This window comes from Carassius gibelio, chromosome B11, assembly GCF_023724105.1.
Source record: "Carassius gibelio isolate Cgi1373 ecotype wild population from Czech Republic chromosome B11, carGib1.2-hapl.c, whole genome shotgun sequence".
NCBI classification, from domain to species: Eukaryota; Metazoa; Chordata; class Actinopteri; order Cypriniformes; family Cyprinidae; genus Carassius; species Carassius gibelio.
Genome location: NC_068406.1, coordinates 21,778,510 through 21,803,216, shown reverse-complemented (window position 1 = coordinate 21,803,216; position 24,707 = coordinate 21,778,510). Strand labels below are relative to the sequence as shown.

Sequence of the window (24,707 nt, the reverse complement as noted above, 5' to 3'; positions counted from 1 at the left end):
GTCCTGTAATGTAATCATTCTTTCGCAACCATAAAACCCCTTAAGATAGCCTTTATGATACTTTAGAAATAACAATACTTGGAACGTTGTTATTAAGTTACATCACATGGAGTGCAAATGAATGAAGCTATAAATTGCTGTGCTGATTGCGTTAATTATGATAATTATTGTGCATTTTGAAGCATGATTAAAAAAAAGGGTGGGGGTCCAATTTTAACTGTTAAGAAGCAAGAAATGTTATGTTTCACTGTAAAATGATGCATGGCTTTTGAAATATGGTGGAAAATATAAAGGTAGTTCTCATCCACTGAAATATGATAAATAAATATAATGTTTTAATTATGTTTAGCGAAGCTCATATAATTTCAATTAGTATTGTTACAATAATATTACTTTTTTAATGATTAATAATTTGGGAAAATTGAGGTCTATAAATTCTAATTAACTAATAAACCCTAAAATTATAGGTCATGTTCAAAATGTTTGAATATTGTTGGATTAACGCACAATATTGAATATTAAGTAGCATTTGCAAACAAATAACTAGCAACTAATAATATACCTAGTCATACATGATAAACATGCATAGCCTAGTTTTATATTTAAAAGTCTTGATATTTGTCATAATACTTTTTGGGGAAACTCAATAGCGCCATCTACTGAACAGCGAAAGTTCTCTTCTAAATCGAATTACTTCACACTTCTAAGAGCAGAAAGGTAACTGAATATTTGAAAGAAATTGTTTGATGCTAATAAGTTATTATTGAATTTAAGTAAAACAAGAAAAGAATTTTATACTGTACTGAAATAACCTTTATATTCTGTACTATACAGTGAGGTCAGAACAGGCTTTCTATTTACTGAATGAGTTTTGTACTGTACAAACTGTAGTTCTATCCCCTCACCCTAAACCTACCCTATTAAAATATTATTATATTTCTAATTCATTTATTTCATAGTAAGTATAGTTCAAATCTATTACGTATTGACTTGCTGATAAAAATGTTAATGAAACTTGCTATATATTTATAGTGTACCTAAAGTATACTTGCAATAGTTCCACTTTAGCACATATAGCTACTAACCATGTCTTTAATTGGACTTCAGCAATACTTCCACACTATTAAAGCGCATTAAGTACAAAATAAGTTGCAATTTAGCAGACTATAAGTATACCAGTTTATTGTAATGGAAGTACAATTGCATGGCATTTTATTAAGTATATTTATTAAGTATACTTAGTATGAAATATGTATATCAAATACATTTATTTTTCAACTAGGGTACATACCCCTCCCACAAAACTTAATAATAATAATAAAATAAAAAAAACGTCATTCTTGACCTGTTGTGTTTCCTGAAATGTCCCCAAAAGGACTAAATGTATTAGTAATATTCTGGGGACACACACATCTTTCTTAATTAGTTTAGGCCTACCACCTGGGTAGGACAAAAACAATCAACTAAACAATGTTTTACTGATAAAACAAGGTAAGCTAAATACTGCTAATTATTTTATGTACAAATAAATAAATAAATAAAAACAGCATGTATTACTACTTGCCATATTTTATAAATTCAAACGATAGTGGTGGAATGGTAGCCATGCGCACGTCACCAGCCTCATTATGACATCATACACGTAACGTTCCTTTTGTTCTTTTTACTTTTTAAATGCCCTGTTTGTTTCGAGAAGACGGATTCGAAGTTTCTTGCCACTTTAAGCGCACATTGTTTCTGTTTATCATCTGCTCACGAAGATACGAAGATGCTTCGCTCCAGAATCTCAAATTTGCCATTTGTGGATGGAGCGCACGACATGTATACGACAACTAACAAAAGCCACTTTAAATTAGCAGACACCACAGTCGCGCCGAAACGAGACATTATCCTTCAGCCGGTCTCACCAGACTTCCAGCACAGAGACCAGAATTACCTCGGAGTAAAGCACCAGACGGAGACAGCGCTGTCCTTCCCGCCACATCCAGCAGCTGCTGTCACGCAGCCAACACTGACCCACCTCACGATGCTGAAAACCAACTTTAAACTGCATTCAGAAGACAGCTGTGGAGACTTTAAGACCACTCAGTCTGATGAGCTAAAGCCCCTACCGATGTGTGCCGCCAAAATCATTCGTCCCCTGAATGCAGTCATGACAAGCCTCTCTGAGGACAAATATCCTGAGCCCACTTATAGAGCTTCCTACATCAAACATAAAGTGTCCCGGACCCTCAGAGAAAAGCAGTCGGCTAAAACAGGTCAGTACTGTACACAGACACACACACACTCACGTTTGTTTTTGTGAAAAGTCTTCACCTAACCCTAACCCTCACAGGAAACTTTGTGCATTTTTACTTTCTCAAAAAAAAACAAAAAAACTCATGATTTATAAGCGTTTTGAAAAATGGGGACATGGGTTATGTCCTCATAAGTCACCCTCTCCTTGTAATACCTGTGTCATACCCATGTCATTATACAAAGTTGTGTCCTTATATGTCACAAAAACAAGAGCGCACATACACACACACACACACACACACACACACACACAGTCTATTGGCATTTCGAGTTGATATTAGATGCGTTATTCTTATCAATCAGGTGTCGGATCAAGTCTAATCATGGACAGAAGGGACAGATTCCGTTCCAGTTATCATGAGCAGTTCCAGTACAGATGGTCTCCTCGTCCTCCTCAGTCCACAGAGAAGGTACATTTATATTATTTGGCAGTGTTTTCAATAAAGTTGCAGTTTGATAACATTTGTTTTGTCTTTTTTATTTTAGCAACAAATTCAGTGTTCATCTGTGGCGATGGGAGATCATGAAAAGACAACGGACAAGCTAACAATGTATTCTTCCTCATTCAGACAATCGGATGGCCACGGGTATGATGCAGCATAAACACAAAAACTTAAACATTTGTATATTGCACCACACCAGAAAGTTCTAGATCAGATTTTTTATTTTTTATTTGTCAACAGTGCTGCTGAATTCAAAGAATGTCTGCTTCCTAAGATAAGTAAATGTCGGCCCATCAACCTTCGGGAAGTTCCTGACCACAAATGGACAACAGCCTTATTTGAAGATTTTCATGCGTACAAAGGAGGTATGTACATTAATTGTATGCTGTGTAGGCCTACTTTTTGTTTTTTAATGCAGAACATGGGACAGGTTTATTATGGTCAACTGAAATTGAAACTAAAATTAAAACCATTCAAATTTTATTTAGTTTAACTCGATAAACTAAAATAACTAAAATGGAAAAAAAAAATATAATTATATACTCTCATTGTAACACAAAAAAATCCCCAAAACATCTAAAAATGACAACAACAAAAAAATACTAAAATTATCACGAAAGCAGAAATTTAAAACTGATTAATAGTATTTCATTGACACTAAAATAACACTGATGAGAATGTAATTTGTTTTAAACTCTAAATATGTGAAAGTGTTAACTTTAATATATTAATTAAATGTAACATTTTAATACATTTAATACGATTTATTTTTTATTCTGCTTTCTAATGCTTGAAATCATGACATTAATTCTGAACTATTTAATTCTCTTATATTCAATGCAAAGTTGAACTCTGTTCTCAATTAAAGAAAGTCGGTTTTATCTGTTTACTGGGCTTTTAGTGAATGTTAATGGTCAAAGCGCAGCCATGTTAATATTCCTGACCTTGAAATCCTCACTTTTAACTCAAACCTGCCTTCAGCTTCTGCTTTATATTTATCACACAATAAGAAAATTAACAAATTATGACACATGTTTGGTATTTCCAGGCTCTATTCACCTAGAGCGCAGATGCCCGACTCTCAGCTCTGTGTTCAAAGGAAAGATACTGATGGACAACAAGGACAGACTGTCAACAACAAACCAGTGCTTTTTCCCGAAGGTGTGGCCTGTTGCAACTTATTCTGAGTTGAAGATCTAGACAGTGTCCTAACTGAGATGTTTGCCTTTCAGATAAAGCGCTCCCAGTTCTCAGTGCATGTGGACGGAGCCGGGATCAGGACTTTGAGCAATGTTAAACTCGGGAGGCCTGATCTAGATGACACAACAGCACAGGAGCAGCTCCCATCAAAAGAGGCGGTCCATCCCAAACCTCCGATCTACTCGCCTAGCCATGTTCTGTGTGAGCAAGGTACCTTGAGCTGTACTTTCACAATGAAAAGTCACCTCAAACGACCTGCCCACATTACTTCACATTACACCCTTAGAGTGTTAGGCTTAGGCTGTTACTTTTAAAGCACTATTTCTGCTTGATCTGAACCATAAAATTACTTTTGAATATTGTCAGGTTGGTGAAGTCATAATACATTTCTGTTTACTGGAAAATGTAATTTAAATGGTACTGCATGCAAAGCATTTTTGTATCATTGAGATTACAGTTTTAGAAAATTATAATATTATATTATATTTATAATATTTTAATTAGATTTTGTTGATATTTTCTGATAGTTTTAGTACTTTAATTTATTTGTCATTTTTATTAGTTAAGTTGTTTTTAAATATGTCTGTGTATATATATATATATATATATATATATATATTTTTATTTTTATTTTGTCTTAGTTAACTATAATAACTCTAGTTACGGGACAGAAAAACATTAAATACAATTCATAAAAATAATAAAATATGTTCCAAAATAATATAAATGTTTACATTTATAAATATATAAATATTATATTCTAAATAAAATAAATGTTAACATTAATTATATAAAATTTTAAATATCATTGTATATTTATTTTTTAAATGTTCTCTGTAATATCTATTCAAATCAAATATTTCTCTGATCTTGTTTCTTTTTTTTCTTCTGTTTTTTGGAACCAGATCGGATGCTCACAACCATGCAAAAGGATTTTGCTCCTCTGAACTCTAGAAGACAGAAAATGAGCCCAAGCCAGCTTCAGCAGGTAAACCACATTCACAGCAGATAAACCCTAGCTCCCTGGTTTCCCATTTATTCTCCAGTCCTCGAGGAAGTACATAGACATTGGTCTGTGAGCTGGGCCTTGGCTGGTGGCGCCAGAGTTTGCTTGAAACCAAGTGATAAATAGTGGGCAAGTAGTTTACTTAAAAGTGATTTAGCCTGATGTTACCACATATATATATCAACACTTCTCCCATTTTAAGTATAATAGTTGTTCAATGACTAATTATTTGAGTTTAAGAGCTCATATCTTGACCTTACACTTATCTCTTTCAAGGTTAAAGAAAACCATATCAGGCCCTGACACAGCGAACATGACTTCAGGACAACCCACAACAAAGCATTTGTTCCCAAACCCTACTGCAAGGCATCCCTGGAAAAGCCACTTCTTCAGCACATCAGCAATATGCCGTTTTGAGTTGAAAATGTCTGAATCACGGAAAACGTCTCTATTCTAAACAAATGTCATTTTCTGGCGGAAAGCCTCCTTTAGTGTATTGTTCATGCATATTCAATTCAACTCCGAAATCCAACTAAACTCTAGCATACAATAATAACCAACACGGACAATGACTGTTATGATGGATTTGATATTGTTGATGACGTTTAATGACACACATTTATGCATAAACTGGCTTAAAAGGACACATACATTTGTTTAGAGTGCAGACCTTTTTTGTTTTTGACTTTATTAAAAAGCGTGCATGTTTCAAAGCATTGTGTCCTTTCAAATTCATGTCATGTTGGAAGAGCAGAATTTGGCACACAACGTCATTACCTCCATAAAGTGTCAAAATTCTTATCAACATAAAACAGACTTTTAGGCGTGTTATGACAACACAACACGACTTATATACAGATCAAAAGTGTGTGTGGGGAACTTCAAGGTTAAGTGGTGATCTGGAGCTCACCGTGGTAATGACTAGCCTACAAGGAGTGTGTCAGAAGGCGACTAACTGATTCCACACAACACATACAGGCATTTAGACCAACACGTGCCAAATATTATAGGCCAGTGCCAGAGGTTAAACGTGCTGCCGTCTGCCAGTGAAGAGCTTCCATGCAGGTCTGTTTGTGTGGGGAAGTGATGATCTTGTGCCTGCACCGTATTTAACCAGAGCCTGTGTGTTATCAGACCATCTGTCGAGGTAATGGTGCCACCCCTAACTCGAATCTTGCTTTCTCACACTCAAAACAAACACAACATCTAAGTTGCAACCTTGAACTTCAGCTGTTTGATGTTCATGCATACACAAATTCAATATGTCATTTTAGTGAAATATAAATGGGCTTTTTCCCTATGATTTGACTCATGTTACATTTTATTGCATTTGCAAGTTCACTGAAGTAGGAATAGTGTTATTATCAAGCTGTTAATGTGTATGGTGGGGTCTAAAATTGTGATAACATCTTCAAAAGTGTTTCTACTTTGCATGTTTCTAGTAAAAAAAAATATAGATATTTATTTATTTTATTTACCACTTTATCCCGGCAGAAATACAACAGAAAATGTTACATTACATCATTGTAACACTAGGCTATTGCTTTCCCATAGCTTAAAAAATGCAAGAAACGTCCCGTTAGGCATATTGACACCAGAAAATGGGCGTGGCTACAGTTTAAAAGGGCATGTCCTGCTTCCTATTGGTGCACAGACGAAAGTGGGCGTTCTCTAATCAACAGACAGTATACATTTAACTTTTACGCTGGTGTTGTTACTTTATTCCTGCACGCAGACTGCAGTTCGTGGGTTTTAAAAGTGAAAGTTGTGTTCGTATTTTATTTGACCTTGTTATAATGCCACCTCTGTATCTTAATAAGGTTTAATGACGTTTTTATCGAGCGCTGTGCTAGCACCTGGTATAAGGGAGTTAAAATAGCGTTTAATCGTGATGCACCAGAGGATTATTCATATGACTTGAACTCCATATTTTGGGCATCACAGTTATGGCTTTCCAGAGCGTCAAACTCTTTTCTCTTGAGCTGGACGGTCCGGAGGATGCTGTGTACAGCAGTGGAGAGATGATCTCTGGCGTGGTGATCCTGGAGCTCAACCGGGAAATCAAGGTTCGAGCCCTGCGAGTCCTGGGACGCGGGGTAGCTGCAGCCCACTGGCTGGAAAACCGCAGGGTCGGAGTGAACACCGTCTATAACGACTACACATCCAAGATCACTTACTTCAGGAAGAGACGACACCTTATCCGAGGTGGGTTTGAACGGATTTATCAACTGGTTAGATATTAAATGCGATGGCTCACTCAAAAAAATAAGAAACTGTTTGAGTTTATTTCCCCATAGAGCAATGTGTGTGTGATTTCTGACCCAAATATGATTTAAATATATGCTAAATAGTTTCAACCTTCATATACCAAATTATATTTCAAAATCAATGGATTTCAGAGGCAAAACAAATACATTTCCCATTTTACAGTGGCATTTAGGCTAAATAATACAAATGTTGGGGAAATAACAGCCTACTAGACATTAATCATTTTTTAAAATTTATTTAAACTATATATTGACAATATATTTTTGCTGTTGTATTAAGAGAAATTTTGAAGAATATCCAAACTGGTCTTTTCCATGAACTTACAATAAAAAGTAACCAAAGATATACTAATCAAAGTCTTGAGGGTAGAATATTCTAAACTCGCTGAATCTGTAAAATACAAAAACTTTTGGTTTGTAAGCCTTTTTATTTTATTTTTATAGTTGTATCAGTCTGAATTGTTAATGCATCGTTAAAATTTAGACTTTTCATTCACTAACTGATCGTAAACAACAGACATATCACTAGTTTTCATGTATTTAGGAATCCTCATTCCTCAGTGAGTTAGGGCAGATATCAATATTATCAGTAATGATGTGCAAAACATTCCTTACTATCATATCATATATGGCTCCTGAAGGTTTATTTAGCTTGTTAGGACTATTTTACAGTAATATTTATACCTTTTTCAAAGCGTCACATCTTCAGTCACCATTCATTATGAATATAAAAAAATGAAGTAGAAAGAAAGTCATGCAGATTTGGAACAACATGAGGGAGAGTAAACCACAAGAAAATGGTGAACTGTCCCTTTAAGAGTGATCATGCAGTGTGACTGTCTTCTTCTTCCTGACCTTTGACAGCTGGCACAGGAGCTATAATGCTGAGCAAAGGTGTGATCTGGTTAATCATTCATCTGATTAGGTGAAATACACATGAGCAAATGCACTTCACAAGCCAAATGCTTCTGGCCAAGGTGATAAAAGCTAAGCTTTTTGTCATTAAAATGAAATAAAGGCACGTTTAGGTTGATGTGAATAGGAAGTACTGATTGACAGGTTATCAGGTTGTGTTTTACTGCTCTAGAAACACAATATAATGTAATAGTGTTAGATGTTATGTCCTACTAGTTGATTTGATTACTTTGCAGCAGTAATTGGTAGTTTCTGTGAATGCAGTTCAATATGATGCCCCAATACTGTTTAGTTGTTTGAGATTTTATATAAGCTTGTCTGGTAAACTATTATCTAACATGCAAAGTAGCTGGTTTAAATGCATCAAATGCCTGTTTCAATCTGTATATACCTTCAAATTTTTGCCCCATGCTTAGAGCTCTTGATCCTCTCAACAATATCTAACAATTATACAACAATATATGGTAGATACATAATATAACACAATACTTTTGACAAACTTTTTTTTTCAAGTTATCAAAATGCAAACAGACTTCTCTTTCTTCAGCATCATCACAGTCAATATTATTTCAGATATCACAACTGAAAATAAAGAATCATTTAAAGAATATGATTGCTAATAAGCATTCCAGACACTGGCTGACATTGGTTCATCTTTGAAGGCTTGGCCTGGCCAATATTTGGCTTTTTTTAAGTCTCGGTCAATTATAGTTGGTTCTTGTGTCAAAACAGAGCGATACACAGTTTTGGTGCGTGTCTACATACCACAGTGTCAGTTTAAGAAATCGCATGACCAGGCTTTCTTATCATTATCTACATAAACAGCTTGTGACTTTAGCAGCACATACGTGACAGGCCTCACGTTGTAATTTCAGATGTAAACCACTAGAGGGAGAACGAAGCGCACTAACAATGTTAAACTAAAGAAGCGAATCCAGCGCAGAGGGCGTTGCGTCAACTTTACTTCGCTGCTAACAAAGAAACAAGTTGTTTTGCTCATAAAAGTACGAGAAAAGTGCTTTTGCATTTTTTGTTTGACCACCTTAATATTTTTGGCAGTTCATACGCTTTCTGCAGTGCGACTGAAATGGCTTCAAGTGTTTGTTTAACTTATTTATTGTGCAAAAGTGTTTCTCACATACGCGCATCTTTCAGAAAAATAACACGGAACGAACCCGTTCTTGTTTTGATGAATTTCTTCACTGGGAGGTTCCTCTCCTTTGGGCATGCTCAGTCAGTTTGTTTTTGTCTAAGAACCTGTAAGCATCAATCATCCGATCTCTCTCTCTCTCTCTCTCTCTCCATCTCTCCATCCACGCCCAGTTAAGATGTTTATGAGCAGGCAGCGATTCCTGCATTAGGTCTATGATAAAATCAGTAAGACCGCCCACACGAGTTTAAAGGCCCTTCGGGGAACATGCACAGCTTCAGTTTTGTTTTGAACCTGACGGAAGAGTAGCTTGCACTTGAATGCACGCTCGCGCTCTTTGTTTGACTTAGACATACTTCAAGGGCTGCATCTGGGAAACAGCAAAGATGATTTTCGACAAGCTGAAAAAGATCGACATAGTGTTTGATTCTCCGGAGCTGGACTCTGTTCCGGTGTTCAGCAGCGGAGATGTGGTCTCAGGGAAGGTTGTGCTCGAGCTCTCGGGGGAGACTAAAGTGCAGTCGCTGAAGTTGCATGCAGAAGGTTTCGCTCAAGTGCACTGGACCGAGTCTCGCAGCGCAGGCTCGAGCACCGCTTACACGCAGAACTACAGCGATGAAGTGGAGTACCTGAACCGGAGAGAAGTTCTGCTGCAGGCAGGTCAGTCCCTCTCTGCCAGACTGGAAGATGTTCAAACTTGTTTTCGCCTTTCAGTCAAGCTGATCGAGTCGACTCTTAAAAGAGTTCTTTCACCCCAAAAATAAAAACAACTTTTCTGTCATTTTTCTCCCTCTTGTCGTTCTAAACCAGACTTGCTTTCTCACGTGATTTTTAAAAAGAAACATCATGAAAGTGAAAATTAATTGTAGTTAAAAAAAGCATCAAAATGTCTACTCCTATGCTTTGTGTGTTCAAATTATGTTGATCATTGATTCAAAAGAACATACTCGATAACGAATCGCGATCAGATTTGTTTTTTTTAGTTGAATCAAGCAATCAATTGAACATATTTTACTCCAAGGAATCATTGATGATTGACTCACTCCCCGGAAATCGCTCCATTCTTGTTGTAAACAGCAGTTTTTAGTTACTAAAGACTCAAATTAGTCAGAAATTTTACGTTTTTATGTGTTTGAGCGAAGCAGTACCTTTACATCATAATGTGTAAATCACTATTAAGGTGCGTTATATTTTTTTATAGCTGCTAAGTCAGTTATTATTATTCAAGAGGATGGGGCTTAATGAGAGACAAGTTTTACTTTATGCACTTGACAACTAACAAAATCTTAACCAAAAGGTTTTGAATGAACTTGACAAAAATATTCCTTCGTGACATCAGCAGTTGATGTTATGTTTAGTGTTATATCATCATGCTATTCTGACATTACTGCCCTTATCCTTGTGTGTTTATGATTCATTGGTGCAATAATGTTTCCTCTCCTCCAGATAACGGTGAGCTGACCGTTCTGTCTGCTGGGAGACACGAGTACCCTTTCAGTTTCCAGCTGCCAGAGGAGTAAGCGCCGCTTGATTTATTAGTCTCATAATAATGTTATCACTGAGCTTCATTTGGAAAGTTCTGCAAGGATATGAGAGTTTATGCATGTGTTTTGTCTGTCAGAACTCTAGTGACATCTTTTGAGGGCAAGCACGGCAGCATTCGGTACTGGGTGAAGGTTAAGCTGCATCGCCCATGGGCCACCGTCAAGAAGATCAAGAAAGAGTTCACGGTTATCGAGCCCATTGACATCAACACACCAAGTTTGCTGGTAGGAGCTCAGAATGGCTGTTGCTTTGTTATTTTTGGTTTCTGTGCATGCTAAATCAGAGTTTTTACCTTCAGGCGCCTCAAGCTGGAACCAAAGAGAAGATGGCTCGCATTTGGTACCGCAACTGCGGGCAGGTGTCGATCACCGCAAAGATCGACCGTAAGGGCTACACGCCGGGTGAAGTGATTCCAGTCTTCGCTGAATTCGATAACTCCACGTCTCGCTCCGTGGTGCCGAGAGCTTACATCACCCAGACACAGACCTTCATCGCGAGGGGAACCATGAAGCAGAAGAGGGCCGTGGTGGCCACGTTGTGCGGGGACATAGTTGGTGCACGCCATAGAGACACGTGGCACGGCCGCGCCATCAAAATCCCTCCAGTCGGGCCCTCCATCCAGCAGTGTCGCATCATTAAAGTGGAATACATGCTCAGGGTGAGTTTGAAAACTTTGAGCTCTTAAACTACTGAAGCTGATAGAAAGATCTTATTAAACATCACTTTGTGTTTTCCTAGGTGTGTGTTGATGTTCCTGGGACGTCCAAACTTTCCCTGGAGCTTCCTTTGGTTATGGGCACCATCCCTTTGCATCCATTCGGCAGTCGTACGTCTAGCGTGAGCAGCCAGTACAGCGTGAACATGGAGTGGCTTCGCATGGCCATCCCTGAGCAGCCTGAGCGTACGTTTCGTTCTCTTTCATCAGCCTGAAAGCATTGTCGCACTGTAATATGTGTCGCTCACTTTGAGTCTGGTTTGTTTTTGAACCACAGCTCCTCCAGATTACAGCGCTGTTGTGTCAGATGAGGAAGCGGTCCAGAGCTCCACAGCAGTCCAGCCTGAGGAAGATCTCAGCGGCGTGCTGCAGCGCTCCCTCATGGCCTACGTGCAGGAGTTCAGATTACGCCCGCCTCCGGTGTACAGCGAGGTGAGCAGACGTGTATTAGACAGAGGTTTTCAACCCGTTTTGTCAGTCAGGGCCAATTTTTTTTACATTTTTACATGTTTAAGGAACAAAAAACGAAACCGTTTAAAAGCCTGTTTCACCCCAGAGTACAAAAAATAAATATGTATGTTGTATTATATGCGTTAAATATGTAATATAGTATAATGTGTTATATGCAATCCCGAAACCTAGATTTTTACTTCAGAAGTAAAATAAAATAAAAAGTTTTTATGATGTACTTTTAATAATTGCAGGTTATATATCATAATTACGGCCTCTTGAATTTGCAACTTTATATCTACCAATTATATGCATCATAGATTTTTAAATCCGAGAAGGCAGAAAAACACACTAAAGTTTCTATCTCAGCGTAAACACTTTTCTTTCCTCACATCGTCACTTTTTACTTTGTGACTTTATATGCCTTATGACTTTCTTATCTATAACTGCAGGTTATATATATATCATAATTGTTATTTGAGACTTTCCCCCAGGTTTCACAGACCGGGCTTAAGCCTAGTCCCAGACTAAAATGTAATTCTGAGCTGAATGTAATTTTTTTTTTTTTTTTAAAGCACATTTATAAAAAAATACTTGAATGTCCTAACTGAACTATGGCTTAATCCTGGTTTAGTCTAAGCCCTGTCTGTTAAACCCGGTTTGTATCTCCCAATAGTACAATGTGATTTTAGCGTCGCACTTGCGACTTTTTCTTATAACATAAAGCATCTTTAACTAAGAATTTTTATTTTTTACTTTTATTTATAAACGGTCTTCAAACATTAAAATCTATTCTGATTTTACAAATACACAGTTGCACAAAATTGGCATCTTCCCAATTTGGCTTGCGACTGTAAAGGTGCTGATGAATTTCCATCGAAATACTGAGATGTGCAGACTTTGACATCAATAACAAAAGACAAGGAAGAGTTTAATCCTGCTCATAAACAGCTGATTCTTTCCCTGCTCTCTGCAAATCACTGATAAAGGAGTCTGGTACTTTTGAAAAGCATCACTTTGGAAAGTGTTCTGATCTTTTTTTTGTGTCGTTTCTCTTCTCAGGTGGACCCAAACCCTCAGCCCCTCACCATGCGTCCTCGCTGCATGACCTGTTGAACTCTCTGTCAGCTGAGCATCACCTGATGTTTGTAACAAAAGCTGAGATTTAATTCTCCTGGACGTCTCTCTGAGACTGAGATTGGCACTTGATCCTCGTTTCGAGCCGTTCGCATCTGTGCTTCCAGCAGCGGGGCAAAGAGAGAGGAGGAGATGTCTGGACTAGGCGAGGACGAGTGCTTTCATCAAACAAAGAGCACATTCAGTACCAGGCCGAACAAAGGTTCTGCCCACGTTTGTGTCCCAAAGAGCGATCAGACTCTGGTCTGTGCCTCAAACCATTGTTTGTAGAATCAGGGAAATCTGGTATGATCACTAGAGAATTATGGGTGAGAAGCCATTAAGAGATGCTACCCATAGTGCCTTATTTTGCTGTGAATGAGGGCCGAGTCCCTTTTAACCAGCTGCAGTCTGCCACCATAGATGTTCGCATGCATGTGATGAAACTGTCATCATATGCGCATCTTTCGGTGTCGGTGTTAGCCAAAGAGATTGGTTTAACATTCATGTGAATGGGTGATTCTATTCAAAAGGGGAAAACTAGAGCTTTAAGGGGGGAATTGCAAATCCTGGAAGTAGAAAAATCCTTTTCCCCCCCTCTTGGAGTTGATGTTATGTTGGTATAAGTTTCATCTGGAGCCTGAGACCTGGAAGCTCTTAATGTCTCGCTGAATGTAAACCACAGATAACTTTTGAGCAAAACTGTTGTTTTTCTTCATTGTTTTTACTGTGACTTGTGGTCACGCAGGTCTCAAGGAGCCCTTGAAGGTTAGCTTTACGAAGGACAGAGCCATGTGTACCCAAGGTGCCTTTTTTAGTTGATTTAGATGAAACGATGAATGACTTACAGGGATTGTGTCATGTTAAGTTTTCCTAATGTTGCGACTCCCTGAAGTGTCCTTACACACACATTCCAAAAATACCACAGACTCGCTTCATTTCCAGGTTATGAGAAAGTGTACCTTCAGGTTTAAACATAATGATTGTATTTTTGTTGTTGAAATTTGTGACAAGAATATTTTTTGTTAATCGATTTTAAGTAAATAAAAAGGAAAAATGATACATTTGAATATGGTGTTTTATTTCAAATGATTTTGGGGAAAAAAAACACTTTTTATTCATAATAGCATATTTAATTATTTATACAGTTATTCATAAGGTTACAGTAATGCAAAAGAAAAACGGTTGCGCAACATATTTGCTTCAACTTATTTTAGAACAACAAAAGTTGGGAATACTTTACTTGTAAAGTGCCACAAGAGTTCCTAACTCATATACAGTTGCATTTACTGTAAAATCTTTGTTTTCCATCCACGAGAATGTCAAAAGAGTCCTGGGGGTTGTGCTTTTACTATATATATATATAACAGAAATGAAGCCTGAGGCACAGAGTGTCCTTTTCCTCCTTTCTGTTTTCTGCATTGCTTCCATTCTTTTAGAATCCCATCAGTTCTATAGAAAACTCATGTTATTCAAATTTCAACCTCATGAGAAAAAGAACTTCTATGGGAACAAAGTTAGATAATGTATTGAATCATGATTTTTGATATAACCCGTCATCATAACTGTCATTAAGAAATAATGCATGTAAATATAACATCAGTTCTATTTCATTTGAATCATTATGCATCACATACAATCTTGCACCAGCAAGTTTAAGGTCATGTTATAAACTTTCACGAGAACATCCTGCAGGGTTTTTATTATTTTATCACTGTATACATGAACAAGTGAAACAGGAACAAGAACTCAGTAAATGATGACTCTTTGGTAACTAGAGTTCCCATTCTCTTGCACGTCAAGTCGCCGTCACATGTTTACCGTCACGCAGTGTTAAGGAACTCTCTCATGCTTTCATATGTTTTAGATCGATGCTACTGAAGGCTCTGTTTTAAACAAATATACTCTTATGCAGCGGTTTTGCCTGAAATGACACAGACAAACAAAACATGCACTCATGAAAGGACAGTATTTGCTGAAGGGCAATTGTCTATAAATACAGTATTGTGAAACTGTATTCTTTTGATTGCCATTAACACACCTTTTGTATCGGAAGACATGAGGAGTTTGTTAAACATGGCACTATATCAGGAACATCTGATAATGGAAACATAGCACATGGTGATTTTGTGTGTGACTCACAGTACAATCACTTATCAATCATTAAGAACCTGCACAATCAACAGAGGCACGTCACAAAGGTTTCTTTTTAGTTTTCCTTTTATGATAATTTAAAGACCTTTGAGCGCATGGCTAACAAAAGCACATGAGCCTGTCTGAGCCTATTTTACAACAGACAGTGTTGTGTAGGTACACCTGTGTGTGTTTGTTTGTGTAGTGTTTCATTGATTCACCTCCTACTTTAACCTCTTTTTTTTTCTTTCTTCAGGATTTTTTTTTTTAAATGGGTCAACCAAGAAGATGATGGAAATTTAGGCGCTACCTGTTTTTCTTCTTCTTATTTATTTTTCTCATAACTCATATTTAACAGAGGTTGTTTGATGGGCGGAGTTAAAACAACAGGTAGTGCTGACGTCAGCCTAAGAGAAAAGTCATTTCAGAGGTAGGTAAGATATTAAATATTGATAGATTGTGAAGACATCTGGAATAGCTTGTATAATAGGGACCTACACAAAATGTAAAATGCCTCACATCTCTTGCAAAATGACGTGCTGCAATCTGAATATCACAAACACAACTCAGAAGCAAACATTTGTAAACACTTTTGCCTTTATACCAACTCCTGTTACATTTTTTTGTGTGTTATATAGAGAATTGTGTCTTGTGTTATGCAAAAAGTGCTTTATTAAATGGAAAACTGAGTCAAAGGCAGAGAATTAGTGTCTGGTTTCACTGATTTGGTGTGCGGTTCTGGTGTTTGTGTGTCCGGTTTCAGAAATTGTGTGACAAGTAAAGATTGTGTGTAAGCAGTTGGGAAAATCTGTAAAGGCCATTTAGTAAAGCAATGCTATTCTGATTTGCAGTGCACCACATCTGCCAATTAAATCTTTCCACATTGCCTCTGAAAGCTGTAGGCTACAAGCTGTATGAGAGTTGCCACCATGGCAAGAGATAAAAATGGTTCTCAGTGCTGGAAATAAAAAAAATCCAAAATCAGAATGATCTCAAAGTAAAAACAGGTGCTAAAATCTGATTTTGTGGTGGCTTTGTTTTAAAATACAATGATTATAATCTTGAGTTTAGGGTGGAGTTAAGGTGAACCCTCCTGGTTTAAATGTTTGAAAATGATTAACAGTTGAAAACATTAATTTGGAAAAGTATTCAAAAAGTAATCAAATTTAATCAGTTCCATTACTTCAAAGTAAAGTCATTGAAATATTTTTAATAAACTTGTAGTCTGCATCCTGTTACATTTTCAGAATAACCTTCCCAACACTGCTGATGTGTGACTGGATTACATAGAAATTCGACAAAAGATATCTACAGAAAAAAAACTCGGAGACTCAGATTAGAGGTTTAGAAGTTTAACAAGTTTTAAAGCAAAAAGAGAGTTGGCCAATCTCATGAAACAGATCTGAAAACCATGTGTTTGGAATAAAAGTACAATCCATTTTAACGGGTATAACGACACTCCATTTCTCTGGGAACGGCAATTTCTACCTGAAAGCTGCCTGAAAGATTCGTTTTGCAAGTGAATTATCTCCTAAATGGCAAATATTCCTGTACAGAACAAAAGAAAACACTGGAAATGAAAAGAAGTCACTACATTACATTTCACAAACAAAGCAGCAGTGATATTTGCGTCTGTGTTAGAGAGGCTTCCTAACATGGAGACATGACGTTCAAGGGTGTGTGCATCTGGGTGTGTGAGACCCCTGTTGACTTCACACGGACAGATCAGCTTGCTACGAAGCCTGGGGACTTCATGGAAACCAAGGAAACTTTAGCGGCAGATCAAGAGGCCACTCTTACAGCCCAGGAATGTCCAAAAATATCCCTTCATTCGCATTCTGTAGATGAAAAACAACACATTTCTTGACCTTTTTTCTATGCCTGTGTATGACATAAAATGCACTTGTTTTGGTTTGCAACACATTTGGAGGATCTGGGGTCTTCTGAATGCTGAGTTGTTATTGCATTTCCAGCTGCCTGTTTGCTTTGTTCTCGTTGGACAGCACTGAGCTTTGTCCGTTTCCCGAAAATTATGCTGAATCAAAAGCATTAACTCATTGCCAAATAGATTAAGTCAGATTTTTCCCTCTGATGTGGTACTAGGAGGCAATCAGTCGCGAGCCAAAACATTTGTTTTATCAGGATCAAATTCACTGTTCATTAGGGATAAAAACAATGTTAAATGCACTATTTGCATGCAACGTTCTGCACTTGGGTTTTGGCACAAACAGGAATCAATAAAAGGGGCAAAGGTCAGGAATTTAGAAAAGTGTTGTTGATATATTCCTGCATGCATATGACAGAAATGTTAAATGCGTCAAAAGCACATATATGTTACTTCCCCATAAGGCTGCACAGCACGTGGCCACTTGTTCCTCCTCTGCTCCTGGCTCGTGTCCAGGTCTCAGAGCTGTGAAGCTATGGTAAATATTGTGAAGAATGTAAGGAGGGGCTGAGAAGGAATGTATTTACCTTGGGTGAAAAGAAAGTTTCGTACATATCTTTCTATGGTGCATTGAGAGAGCATAAACAAAATATGTGTCTGCCGTTTTTGCAGTGCAATTGCACAATTGCCTTACTAGAAGAACAGGACGTTCTCCAAGACTCCAAGATTCTCTCTCTCTTTTCTCACAAAAGTCACGGTCAAACTTCTGCAAACCACAGTCCTCTAAGAAACAACCGCTGTTTCACTTTGGTAGATCATTATAGGCAGTATTCCAGAGTACTTGAAGTTTGGTTCGCATGTGGTTCGAAACTTCTATGAATGTGAGCATTGCTAATCATGAATCTTAAAATATATAAACTTGAAAATTAATGATATATACATATATTCTTTTTTATTTGTGACCCTGGACCACAAAACCAGTCGTAATGGTCATTTTTTTCAAAATTGACATTTATCAATAATTCCATTGATGTATGGTTTGATTATGGTTTGTTAGGATAGGACAACCCTTACGAAAATTAACGATGGTTTTACTAGAAATAAAACCAAAAAACCATGGTTACTATAGTTAAACCATGGTAACCACAAATTAACCATGGTTTTGCTTTATTAACCATAGTTTAACCATGGTATTTGTAAATCTGTGGTTATACAAATGGCAGTCAATATGACAAAAAACCATGGGTTACTACAGTTTTACTATAATAAAACCATGGTTATTTTTCGTAAGGGAATATCTGGCTGAGATACAACTTTTAAAAACAAATCTGGAATCTGAGGGTGCAAAAAAAATCCTAATATTGAGAAAATCGAGAAAATGTACAAAATATCTTCATGGAACATGATCTTTACTTAATATCCTAATGATTTTTGGCATAAAAGAAAAATTTTGAATTTTGACCCATTGAATGTATTTTTGTCTATTGCTGCATATATACCCCAGTGACTTAAGACTGGTTTTATGGGTCAGGGTCACATTTAATGTACATTTATACACTTTTTTTTTTTTTTTTTTACCTTGTCATTCAAAAAAAAAAAAAAAAAAAAAAAAGTTAAAACAGCGGTTTTGGAGTTTTTAATAAAACAAATTGACATCTTTCTCTCTTTTGACCAACATAATCAATCTCTCAATAGTTTTTTACTTACTTTGGACAGTCACAGAAAAACTATCATGGAGGTTTCTATTGGAGTAAATGGGAACCATGTAAATGTGTAAATGATCACAGAACTACTGTAATATTTGTTTAAACATCTGTTAGAGATGTATGCACTGCCCATTGGCTCTCATGCTTTAGAAAAGTGTCTTCAGGTTGTAACTGTGACCAATTACACTCTATAATACATAAAACATATCTATGTAATCTATGGTATAAAACCTTAAAGGGATAGTTCACTCAAAAATACCAACTCTGTGGTTTACTGACTCTCAAGTTGTTTTGGACCCCATTGACTTTTACTGTAAGGACAAAAGCTGTTATTTAAAAAACTTTTAAGTTCCACAGAAAAAGGTCATACAAACGACATGCAGGCGAAGTGTTTGGGTGACTGTCCCTTTAAGAGCACAAATTAGATGCCATATGCTGTTCCACCTTTGTCCATTAGGAGGAGTTGCCATTTCCACACATGGTTGTAATCCTGAAAGGGTGTTGAGGACAACGAACAGTGAACACCTTCGGTTAAAAACAGTTGCTTCTTCAGAGCTTTCACGTGGTCATTTTGTTTCCAAAATGCTGAACTGTGAAGTCTCGAATGAATCATGTGCATACTGACATCAGTAAGACTTGTTTCTGGTCAGCTCTTCCCTATTTAAACTTTCCAAACAGTCATCATTATCCACAAAGCCCCACTCAAAACAATGATACTGTGAGAAAAGAGAACAATTTGGGTTATAATTGGAAGGGTGTGATGCACACTAAACCAAAAGGCAGACTCCCACTCGGCAGGAGCACGATAAGAGCGCCGCTAGATAAACAGGGAGGTTTGGGAATAATGAGGTTTTCTTTTCTCAGGAGACAAGCAGAGCTCACTGCCTTACTGACGTCACACTTTATGTACAAGTAAACAACCAGTACAGAGGGGAACAACCAGACATAAACACTCATGTGGTGACTGTCAATAAGATTTAAAGTGTTGACAAGACTGCAGATTTGATAAGGAAGAAAGAAATGAAGACAGAGAAACTGGAAAAAAAAAGATGGCCAGGACTGTAAGATTGATGGATAGAAAGACAGAAAACAGACAGAGAGTGTATTGTAGGTCAGTGTATATTCTGGAAGCGACTTTAAACTCGGTGACCTTTTAGCCGTTAAATAATTCCCTGGCACTGACGGCTTTGCCTGACAGTCAGTTAATGAGCAGCACACTGAATACAACATTTGTTGTGTATTCTGTTTTAAAGTACTTACTGTTCAGTACGGCTGCAGTGGATGAGGAAATTACTACAAAAGGCCACGTAAAACTCCACTGAACCTGATATTGAAGGGATTAGGATATCAGGATGACATGTTCACTATGTCTGTTCTTCTAAGCTAATGACAGACTTGTCCTGTAGAGCCACACATATTTCCTGATACTGGATATGGCTCTTTATTCTCTTACAACCAGTTCACTGGTTCATTTAGCTTGTCTTCAGTTTCCAAAAACTGTATATAATTCTGGCATTTCCCTCCCAAATGTGATTGCCACAACATGCTGGTGGAACAAAATGGCCAAAGATTTGTTAATATGCTATGGTTTGTTCAGTAGGAGAGTACAGAGACGTACTTGAGAGGTGAGGAGCTCCATGTAACTACGGTTTGACAGTTCAAATCTGCATATAAGGAAGTTCAGATGGCTCAACAAATGTGTTTTTATATCAGTTTTGCATTTGGTAACACTATCGGGCAGGTTTAGGGTTGGGTTTGGTGTAGGGCATATTTACAACATGAGAAAGCATGAATAAAAAAAGTGCCTGTTTTTAAATTAAAACATTAAAGCATAAGCTTCTTTTCTTTGAAACTCTTGCAAGTAGTTTTGAGCATTGAACACACTTACTCTCTTTTCAGAGTGCTTTGTAAACAAGTTATCACCCCTGTCCTGGCCATACAATGAGATTTTACAGACCTCTGTTTGGCCGTCTATGTAGGTCAGATGCCTGCATCTTTAACTACTAGAGAGCGTTTGGCAAAACAAGACTACACCTTCTTCACTTACAGCCAGCCCTGAACAAAACAATGTTACACAAAGCGTGAGCAGGGCAGCCGAACAGGATGGGTACATAATAATCAAGAACATCTCTAGCTATGGCTGAAGACATGATTTCTGTCATGTCCTGCTCTGAGTGAGGTCTCACTAATGTTTCTGTTGTTTACGAATATGACAGTTGAACTCATGCTATCACTGGCTTAGTAATTGTTCAGCTATACATTAGGATCAATAAAATATTGAGATTATGTACCATTACTGCACATTAAAAGTTGCCTAATTTGTTATAATGTAGAATTTTACAAGAAACATCTGTGACAAACCATCAACTAGAGTAAATTCACCATAGCTGATCTTTCTCAGAGCAAACTTACATTTCCATGAAAGTCCTAATAGTCCTGAGTAACAGAAGTTTGAAAACACAGCCTTGGTGTGGATTTCCTGCTGCCATCAAATGTGACATTCAGAAATCCAGTACCTCACATAGATCTCAATGGTTTTGTTCATGTACTTCCTTGTGAGACATGGATCTTTGTCACCTGTGAAGGAAATCGTCATGTTTTTGAGATGAAGGAATGTTTTGATGGTCTCCTTACCTTGTAAGAGGGTCTCATCTTACAAAAAAACAAGGGCTACGTTCCGTCCGTGCAGATGATAGCAGAAGCTGTGGGGCCGATCTAAAGGTAAATGCACAAGAATTTCCAATCCTGACTGAAAACATACAGTTCAACAAAACAACTGTAGTTTTGCATCTTAAATTCTTAATCTCGCTTCCAAACATTCATGATGTTGTGATTCCCTTCAGTCTCACACAAACCTGCTCCTGTGGATTGTTGTGAGGGTTATGGGGTTTTCCGCATTTAGAAAATATAAATTAATCCGATTTTACACCACTTGCATCATCTGGTGACACACCTCAAAATCTCCGGAGTTTCCCTATAATGCATTAACCTAATTTGCACTTTGTATTTTGTTGCCACCATTTAAACGGCACCTATTTGTCATATTTTGGTATGACATTAATTAAATAATAGTAGGTTTGGGCCAAAATAGTGTTGTAGGTCTGAATCAGCGATGTTTTATTAGCTATTTTCTGAAGACGTGTTTTGACTGTCATACCAGATGCAAGTGGTGCAATACAATACGGCAAACCATTATAATCAGTGATGTCGTTTACACATTTTCAGCCAAAAAAAGTAAACTTTGTATGTGTTTTGCCTGTTCGTTTACACAACACCAGAGTTTTTGGGACTAAAAACTTATATTTTTGAAAAGGGTTTCAAAGTGCAAGTTTTTGAAAACGCCACAGTTATCGTTTCCGTGTAAACACCCAATACGGAAATCTCTGACAGCGTTGATATCATGCGCACGCGCAGTACGTGTTAGGTATGTAGACATGCACAGTACGTGTCAATTTTAAAGGCAAGCGCGAACAAACATATACAACGATGACAGAGTACATGGTACTGTTGTTGCTGCTCAAGAGTTTGCTAAAGCTTCTTCAGCAAAGTGTGGATTTACTTCACCAAAATTACAACCAACAATGGAGACGCATCATATCCATAATTGTCAATTTCTTACAAGTACTGTTTACTAACAAGGTGACAGCGGCTACTGCTGGCCTGGCATACATAGTACAGCGGACATTTTCGTGTATACGTGAACCTTTTTAAAAACGCAAGGGAAAAAGACTTTTACGTTTTTGACTAACATCATTGCCATGTAAACATATCCCGAGTGTAGACAGCCTTAATTCATGCTGTGACTAGTAGTAAAGATTTAGAGATAATGGGTTCACTACAGGAATCTGTCACCACTTCTTAAAGAGCCAAAAAACAATGTTCATCCAGCACTAGCGTCCCCATGTTTACCTGTAGTTTTTTATTGTGTGCATGAAATAGACACTGACACCGCGCCGCGTCGTGTTGCACCATGCTGTATGTATATGTGTGAGAGGAAAAGATTATGCATTCAAACTTTTGTAAAGTATAAAACATTGCTTTCTGCTAAAGTTCTTCACAGCTTCATGGGTCCATGTTTGATTTAACGCTTCTCTGGCTTGACGTTTTGAATTTAAAATGTTTAAAATATTATAATTTTGCTAATACAAACCTACCCTTTCACTAATATATGACTTTCTTTCCAGGGTTGTTTTTGGACCATATTGAATTTCATTGTATGGACAAAAACAATGTTAAACAATGTTCTTCAAAATGTCTTCCTTGTGAAAAAAATGTACTGGTTTGGAGCAACATGCTAGTGAGTAAATGTTGACTGATGAGTTGTCTATCTATGTATTTTAAGTGCTTTTTCACCACAACTGATCAACAATTTTTGGCTCCTGCATAGGAGAGAAGAGACAATTAGTTGTGAGACTGTGAGTCCCACAGAGTCCTTATCTTTGGCTTTTATAACCAGACCAACCTGACTGGCTGGTTTAGAGTACGGAGCAGGTGGAGAGAGGTCACTGGTGCCAAACTACAGGGAAAAAAAGCACGGAGTTGCTGCCAAACAAAAGAAAGCCAAGAATCTGAGTGGTATAAAAGCCCTATTGTGACTTTACTTTACAAACCTAAGCATCAGAAGCAGGGAACAGAGGGTCAAATCTTACAGTAAAGCATAATCTCAAACAGATTTCTCCCGAATTCTAGCTGCTACCAAAATGTTGCAGTCATGCTGTTGTTTGTTTGTGTGCATTGACTTAACATTTGGCTGACTAACAGCAGTAGAGGCTCATCAGGTCGTTCTGCTGCGGGTTAGTGTATTCTCACAGCTGACATCTTCTGGAGGAACAACCCAAGCAGGGCCAAAACTCATGGGAATTATGGGTCACCTTTAACGCAAAACAAGGGGAGAAGCCAAGAGGGCAGGAAAGGGCACAGCTGGCCTAGCACACAGAGATCACTGTGTGACATGAGACATCCGGACTAGCGCTGTGTGGTTGTTCAGGAAACCAGCCTGGTTTAACATATGGTACAGCGGCCCCTCCCTCTCGCCACTGATTGGCTCTCCTGTCTCCAGGCATGTTTCTGCAGAGAACAAAACTGCATTTAGCCAATGAGATGAAGGCATGAATTTCCCTTCTGTTGCAAACACATCTAAAATTCAACATGCGCGACATCACTGGGCCTTTAAATTAAACCACAGACATTTAAAAAAGAATGCATGTGGTTAACAGGCTGCTTCTGCTGCAGGTACCGCACACTGTCTCAGTGGAACATAATGTGACTTGGTTTTGTTTTTTTCCAAAACATAATTTACATTTTTTTTTTCTGTGCAAAGACAAAATGCATTGTTATAAAAGAACGACTTTGTCCATTTGGACAACCCTCTTTGAATCTAGGTCCTTTGTTAACTTTTATCCATTCAGTCTTAAAAGTGATGTGTCAAATTTTTCTTCACAGAAAAAGCAAAAGCCTACAAGTCTTTCAAATAAGACAAGTACCAAGCAACAATGCATAAGCTATTAAGAATATTTGTGTTTGTACTTAAAAATTAAAAAAGTAAAATATAATTGCATTGAATATGTATTCTCTGAAAACAAGTCTAAAGAATGGAAGTAACCAAACACTTTTGGTGACCTTTGACATCCATTGTAAATTTAAAAAGTATGCTATAAATATTATAAATGTGGGTAGGATGAATGAAATTATATTCCATAAAAAGTTTTTTGCTTTTGTTTTTGAACTGTTAATTTGCAGAGAAAAGCACAGACAAAACACTGCACTTTGTCTGAGAATTCCGAGCAGCCGGACACAGCAACATTGGCTAAACCAATGGTGTGAGTTTGGGGCGGGGCTAACTGTTTGTTTGGCCAGTGCATGGGGGAGTATTTGGGAA

General features: G+C 37.5%; 2 protein-coding genes and 1 long non-coding RNA gene across 4 annotated transcripts; 2 read left to right on the top strand and 1 right to left on the bottom strand.

Moving 5' to 3' along the window:
- Positions 1 to 1,609: 1,609 nt before the first annotated feature.
- On the top strand, positions 1,610 to 5,660 carry LOC127967717 (uncharacterized). Its single transcript, XM_052568356.1, has 8 exons — positions 1,610 to 2,258; positions 2,602 to 2,708; positions 2,785 to 2,885; positions 2,982 to 3,106; positions 3,790 to 3,902; positions 3,974 to 4,151; positions 4,847 to 4,929; positions 5,224 to 5,660. The coding sequence occupies exons 1-8, from the start codon at positions 1,769 to 1,771 to the stop codon at positions 5,248 to 5,250; spliced, it is 1,224 nt and encodes a 407-aa protein (XP_052424316.1). The 5' UTR covers positions 1,610 to 1,768; the 3' UTR covers positions 5,251 to 5,660.
- Positions 5,661 to 6,746: 1,086 nt separating this feature from the next.
- Positions 6,747 to 14,167, top strand: LOC127968192 (arrestin domain-containing protein 2). 2 transcript variants are annotated; one of them, XM_052569202.1, is made up of 7 exons: positions 6,747 to 7,152; positions 10,726 to 10,795; positions 10,901 to 11,048; positions 11,123 to 11,482; positions 11,563 to 11,725; positions 11,817 to 11,971; positions 13,052 to 14,167. In XM_052569202.1, the coding sequence occupies exons 1-7, from the start codon at positions 6,894 to 6,896 to the stop codon at positions 13,103 to 13,105; spliced, it is 1,209 nt and encodes a 402-aa protein (XP_052425162.1). In that variant the 5' UTR covers positions 6,747 to 6,893; the 3' UTR covers positions 13,106 to 14,167. The 2 variants fall into 2 exon arrangements, with proteins under 2 accessions (XP_052425162.1, XP_052425161.1); XM_052569201.1 differs by lacking the exon at positions 6,747 to 7,152 and adding an exon at positions 9,473 to 9,939.
- Positions 14,168 to 14,525: 358 nt separating this feature from the next.
- LOC127968193 (uncharacterized) lies at positions 14,526 to 21,894 on the bottom strand. The gene is made up of 3 exons (XR_008155921.1): positions 21,464 to 21,894; positions 15,147 to 17,076; positions 14,526 to 15,029 (listed from the first exon to the last, which is right to left on the bottom strand). It is a non-coding gene; the product is annotated as an uncharacterized LOC127968193 (long non-coding RNA).
- Between the last annotated feature and the right edge of the window lie 2,813 nt (positions 21,895 to 24,707).

Excerpts from the sequence above, each read along its gene's own strand:
- LOC127968192 (XM_052569201.1), top strand. The coding sequence starts at position 9,666 with ATGATTTTCGACAAGCTGAAAAAGATCGACATAGTGTTTGATTCTCCG. Across the intron at positions 10,796-10,900 it reads AGTTTCCAGCTGCCAGAGGA|AACTCTAGTGACATCTTTTG; the intron begins GTAAGCGCCGCT and ends TTTGTCTGTCAG. Across the intron at positions 11,726-11,816 it reads CATCCCTGAGCAGCCTGAGC|CTCCTCCAGATTACAGCGCT; the intron begins GTACGTTTCGTT and ends TTTGAACCACAG.
- LOC127967717 (XM_052568356.1), top strand. The coding sequence starts at position 1,769 with ATGCTTCGCTCCAGAATCTCAAATTTGCCATTTGTGGATGGAGCGCAC. Across the intron at positions 2,886-2,981 it reads AGACAATCGGATGGCCACGG|TGCTGCTGAATTCAAAGAAT; the intron begins GTATGATGCAGC and ends ATTTGTCAACAG. Across the intron at positions 4,930-5,223 it reads GCCCAAGCCAGCTTCAGCAG|GTTAAAGAAAACCATATCAG; the intron begins GTAAACCACATT and ends ATCTCTTTCAAG.